Source organism: Prunus dulcis, chromosome 3 (genome assembly GCF_902201215.1).
Source record: "Prunus dulcis chromosome 3, ALMONDv2, whole genome shotgun sequence".
Lineage (NCBI taxonomy): Eukaryota > Viridiplantae > Streptophyta > Magnoliopsida > Rosales > Rosaceae > Prunus > Prunus dulcis.
In genome coordinates this window covers 9,770,559-9,776,558 of record NC_047652.1, presented here as the reverse complement: position 1 = coordinate 9,776,558, position 6,000 = coordinate 9,770,559, and the positions used below count along the sequence as shown (strand labels likewise).

Genomic DNA, 6,000 nt, shown 5'->3' with positions numbered 1-6,000 from the left:
TAAACACCTTGCCCCAGTTGCTATAATATTACTATATTAGGAGTGTACTGGACAAATTCAATTAAAAAGGATATGGGTCCAGTTTGTTGTTCGGTGGGCTTAAATGAATCACAGATTGGATTTGAAAACCCACGCTGAGACATGGGTTTCGAAGACTAACGAGCTTTCGTCTCTTCTCTTCTCTTTGTCTTCTCTGCTGAACGTGAAGTCTCCCTCAGCCTGCTCGTTTCCCTCTTCTCTCCTCTGCGTCGTCTCTGCTATATTCTCTCCTCTCTCATCTCTCATCTCTCTTCTTCTCTCGTCCCTCCTCTCTCTTCATTTCCTTTCTCTTCTGGTTTTTTTTTTTTAACTGATTCTTTGTTTTAGTTTATTTGGCTCTCTTAATTTTTTTATTTTTAATTTGTGTTAGATATTGAGATGTGTTGACGACGTTGAGTGCTGTGATTTTGTTTTTCTTTTTGGGTTTAATGTCAATTTTCATTGAAGATCTTTCAGATATGGTATTGGGATTCCAGAATTTGCATCATTCATTCAAAAAAAAAAATTTCCTGCCAATGTTGCTTTTCATTTTGTACTTTATTGAATTTGAAAAATATACAATGGATTTTTCAGGTATTTTGGGTTTGAGAGTTATCTTCTTGGTTTGATTAGGATTTTTCATTTGGATCTACGCATTTTGCAAACATTTGAGGTTTTTCTTCAATTTGGGGCGAAAAGTTAGAATTATTGTTAATCAAAACATAAAATAAAAATATTGATTTATTAAATAAATAAAAAGCATTTTGCAAACATTTGAGGTTTTTCTTCAATTTGGGGCGAAAAGTTAGAATTATTGTTAATCAAAACATAAAATAAAAATATTGATTTATTAAATAAATAAAAAGCTAATTCCAGTCTGTTATTTAGTGCAAAAATGAACAAGACTGGACTCAAAACCTAACCAGTCGAGGCCAGCCTAATCTAATATTAGAAAGTCCATCTTAATCAGTCCAAGCTAAGGCCAGCCTAATCTAATATTTCAAAGTCCATCTTAATCAGTCCAAGCTAGCCGACCAAATGGGCCAGAAATTACTAATTCAATTTCTAGATTGACATAGGTTTAATCTTATTAATTATAAATTCAGAAATTATTTTCATATTAGGACTTCATATTTATTTGCTTTTTCTTTCAAAGTACATTAAAATAAAATATTATTTTTGGAATCTTGTTCAAATTTTGATTATTTTGGGTAGAAATGTTCATTAAAAAAAACACTAGCATAACTAACATAATCATATATTAAAACAAAATTAGTTAATAATAACAACAATGATCACATAAACAAAATTACATAATAAAAAAAATACATATAGAGCCCCCCATTGTAGGAAAGATACCTTCAGAGCCCTGAACATTCGATCGGAGCTCTAAATGAGACTCTATCCACCATTTTTAGAGCCCCATCTATATTTCCATGACTTCAGCTCCCAAAAAAATATGATAAGAGTGACATTGACCTATCCTCTAAGGATGATGAGTAACATATATTTTGGACTCGAAAAGCTTCACCTTAATCATATGATATTAATAAAAAAACTTCACCTTCATTATATAATAACAGTCAAACTAGTAATTAAGTTATGAGTTTTGTCTTGAAAACTTCTAAAATTTATTGAAAGCCATAAACAATTCATTTTTAAAATTTAGTCATTCTTTGCAAATTCAACCTGATTATTCAGAGTGTTTGTAACAGATGATTAATTTGAATTGATTCACATTACAAACAAAAAAGGAATACAACAACAAACAACCTAGCTGGAATACCGAAATCCAGCAGGGAAGAATGCTTTCATTGAACAATGGCAGAGTTTGCATGGTAATCTGAGTTCGGTTTGAAGCAACATACACCAGATGCGTAGCCCAAAAAGGAGTTAACCAGCTTCACCTTGGTATGACACTCTTTTGATGGTTGTGGCGGCGCTACGAATGGATGAGACAAGAGACTTTCCGCTGTGAATCTTTCCCTGCTCTTCATGGCAATGCAACTATTGAGAAAATCCCTGGCCACATCTGAGATTCCAGTTGGAATTTTGCAAGTACGTAGATGATCAAACATCAACACATCAGGAAGATTGTTTGGATTGTCAGGCTTCAAATCCCAGGGAGACTTGCCGGTTAGTATCTCAAACACAATACAACCTAAAGACCAAATATCTGAGGATTGATCTTGTTTGTTATTAATAAAAGCCTTTGGGGACAGATACCTAGGCGTGCCTCTCCGTCGACTGTAATTCACCTTGGTTTTCATAGTGAGTCCGAAATCTGCAATCTTGGCTACAAAAGTAGTACCACCAGAACTAGTTGTTGTGGTAGGCACAAGCAAAATGTTGTCCGGCTTCAAATCGCAGTGAACATAGTCACACTTGTGAATGTGTTGAATCCCTTCAAGAATTGACCTTGTGTATCTTCTAACATCATATTCGGGTAATTTATGACCTTTGGATTTATGTATGAGACCATCTAGGGTTCCTCCGGAAGCAAATTCTAACAACAAGTTGTAAACCATGTCACTTGACAGGACCCGCCCCGAATTTTTCGAAATCCAAGACGAATCCTGTGGAATTCCCGACATTACCCCGATGTCGGGCCCACTTACTAAAGACCGGGACTTTCTGCCGAAATTTTGGCTGAGTCTCTCCCCTGTAAATTGAACATTCCCTAAATTTCAACCTGCACAAAATTCACAATTTATATCCCAACAGGCAGCACGCACAATATAACTTTATGCAGTTCACACAAATGGCTCCGGCCTTCAAATAATTCGAAACAGAACCACCAACAATTTTCTTAAATCAAATTAATGCATTAAGCAATGCATAATATAAACTCAAACTTACTTATGAACGCCTACTGTAATTAACATAGATTAACTTCCTGAATAACCAACATACGATTTTAACCTCCTAACATAATCACATCCACAAATTAACAACATTCACTCAGTCTAACGGAATAACAAATATTTATTCAAACAAGCCTTGTTTCCATCCGAATTTCAGGACCATCGATAGGGTCCAAGTGAAGTTTAGCCCGTAGCTGCACCTGGGCACTACCCTAGGCTGCCTACGTACGCTTACTAAGGGATCAAGCCACACGTAGTTCTTCCTACTAAAACCCGATTCCAAACACATACAATACCTTTATTCATCTCTCTGTTATTCACATAATCTCCCCATACGCCGGAAATTCTAACGTCACATATGGAATCTGTCATCACGCCGGAAAATCCTACGCCACGTGTGACCTAACAATCATATCATCTCCCATATGCTGGAAATTCCAACGCCACATATGGGGTCTGTCATCACGCCGGATAACCTACGCCACGTGTGACCTAACAATCATATCATCTCCCCATATGTCGGAAATTCCAACGCCACATATGGGGTCTGTCATCACCCCGGATAACCTACGCCATGTGTGACCTAACAATCATAGCATCTCCCCCTACGCTGGAAATTCCAACGCCACGTATGGGGTCTGTCCTCATGCCAGAGAACCTACGCCACGTGGGACCTGACAATCATATAATCTCCCCATATGCCGGAAATTCCAACGCCACATATTGGGTCTATCAGCACGCCAGATAACCTACGCTACGTGTGACCTAACATTCACATAATCTCCCCATATGCCGGAAATTTCAACGCCACATATGGGGTCTGTCCGCACGCCGGATAACCTACGCCACATGGGACCTAACAATCATAGGGTGGTACTTAGGGTAGTGCGTATAGCACTTCAAACTGACATACTCTCACTTATCTAAACTAATACTAGAGGTATTCTCATTTTAGTGATACCAGTCTATAGTAGGCTGCAACGTAATTTAGTCTGGACAATACTATTATTTTTAGACCACCGATCCTGCACATAAACATAAATTTCATAATTTCCATTATTAAAATAATATCTAAAAGTTTCCTGCAATAATAATAAACACTCTAAAAATCTCAACCTAGTCAACATAGCTCAACGACGCTCAAGACCTTTCACTAGGATCATTATAATCCTCTTAGGAAGGTAAAACTACCTCGGAAGACTCACGGTCAACCAAGGGTCAAACTACCCATACTTGGTCAAACAGGCCCACGGGGCCCACGACCTCCAAATTCTGATTCGAAAGTTCCTATAGGTTCCACAAGGTTTAGGATATACGTCCTGCAAGTTTGGTCCGGATCGGACGGTCGGATCGCTCATGATTGCACGATTTGACAGTTAATATAAACATAAACTTTAAAAATTTTAAATCGGAACATCCGGGGCTCTGATTCACGATCCATGAATTCCTACATGATCCTAGAAATGCCTAGATTAACCTATATTAAATTCAAGACTATCCAAGGTTCAAACCTATCGAACCCGAATAACGCACAATATGCAAAATCCGTTCGATAGTCAAACAATCTCTGAATTGAAATCCGAGCACACTGACGCGCTCGGGACAATAAGGAGATTGCATCGGAACACAATGCCCTTTTTCTAAGGTGCCCACGCACTGCCACACACTTCGGCAGCTCGTGGGTGCCCAAAGCAATTACGCATAGCCTAAAAATCATAAAACCACGGCTCCAAACTCCTGCTCTAGGTATAACACCCTATTTGGAACCACTTTTGTTCTTGGACCTATCCCAAAAACTGACCGGAAGTGGCCGGAATCGAGATCCCAAAATCAGCGAACCCTAAATCCAAAATCCAACGACTTAGGCTCAAAATTAATGCAACCCTACCCAACCATCAGCTAGAGCATGGAAAATAGGTAGAAATCCATACCTTACTAGTCAAATTTGGAGGAGAAATGAGAGAGAACGAGTGGTTTGAAAATTCGGGAAAAACCGCCGGATTCTCTGCAATTTCCGGCGAAACTCGCGGCTGCTGGAGGCGGGGCTTGGCTGGGGTTGGAAGCGGGAGAACAGCCGGCCATTTTGGGACCAACACCACCTCGAATGGTGGCCGGAGGAAGCAATGGCGGCAGAAAAACCCCCGCTGCTGTTTTGACGAGAAGGAGGCGCGATCGGGAGGGAGAGAGAGAGAGAGAGAGAGAGAGAGAGAGAGGAAATCTGATTTTTAATCAAAAAAATCCATTTCGAAATATTTACGGTTTTGCAACTAAGCTTGTTTTGCTCGTAACTTCTTCGTTTCAACTCCGAATCAAGCACACTACGTGTCTAAGGACTCATCTCAACACGATCTACCCGAAAATACTAGTCACTGCCCCAAACTCTGTTCGGGTAAGGAAATGACTAAAATACCCCTACCCCAAGGGTAAATTTATAATTTCACTTAAATAATTTAAATAAGGGATCAAATTTGGAGTCGGGGTTTTACATCACCCTTGTCAATGGCTGTGGTCTCTTCACCCGAGCGCTTGATAACGAAAGGGCAACCCTTGATCTCAAAGAGAACGTCTGACTCATGTTTAATGGACTCAAAAGCAGAGAACTTTGCTGATTTCACCGCCATCATTTCTGGCAAATTGAGCATACGGCTGTGCTCATCCTTTGTTGGTTTCTTGGGAGTAGCAAGGAAAACAAACCATAGCTTCCTTTTTCTAATAAATTTCCCTCTCAGAGCTAGTGCACTCCACAAGGAAATAAGCTAGTCTTTCTGACAGAATTAGCGGCTGCTTGATTGTGCTCTGTAATGCTTTATTGTTTATAGTAAATTAAGCTTAGACCCATAAAATTCATTTTATAGTTTAAATCACCTGCTTGATTGGGCATTGGAAGATGCATCGAATATGTGGTTTAGGGTATAAAGTAGGTCAGGTTTAATTGATGCTTATTAGGTTTTCATTTGTTACGTAAACACCAAGCTACTAGATAACCAATAACATAATTTCCAGATTAGTTTATCATTTTTTCTTTCTTATCTTTTTGTTAATTAAGGGTTTCAATTTTGGAAACTTCATTTATCTATAACTTAGGAAAGAGTAAGGACTTGTCGCTTGGAAAGAGTAG

The 6,000-nt window shown here is 38.9% G+C and overlaps 1 protein-coding gene across 1 annotated transcript; it reads right to left on the bottom strand.

Moving 5' to 3' along the window:
* Positions 1 to 1,829: 1,829 nt before the first annotated feature.
* On the bottom strand, positions 1,830 to 5,506 carry LOC117621711 (mitogen-activated protein kinase kinase kinase 17-like). The gene is made up of 3 exons (XM_034352262.1): positions 5,374 to 5,506; positions 3,641 to 3,647; positions 1,830 to 2,550 (listed from the first exon to the last, which is right to left on the bottom strand). Exons 1-3 carry the CDS (start codon positions 5,504 to 5,506, stop codon positions 1,830 to 1,832), a joined length of 861 nt encoding a protein of 286 aa, XP_034208153.1.
* Between the last annotated feature and the right edge of the window lie 494 nt (positions 5,507 to 6,000).

What these genes read in the sequence shown, in the direction of transcription:
- LOC117621711 (XM_034352262.1), bottom strand. Translation starts at nt 5,506, where the DNA reads ATGATGGCGGTGAAATCAGCAAAGTTCTCTGCTTTTGAGTCCATTAAA.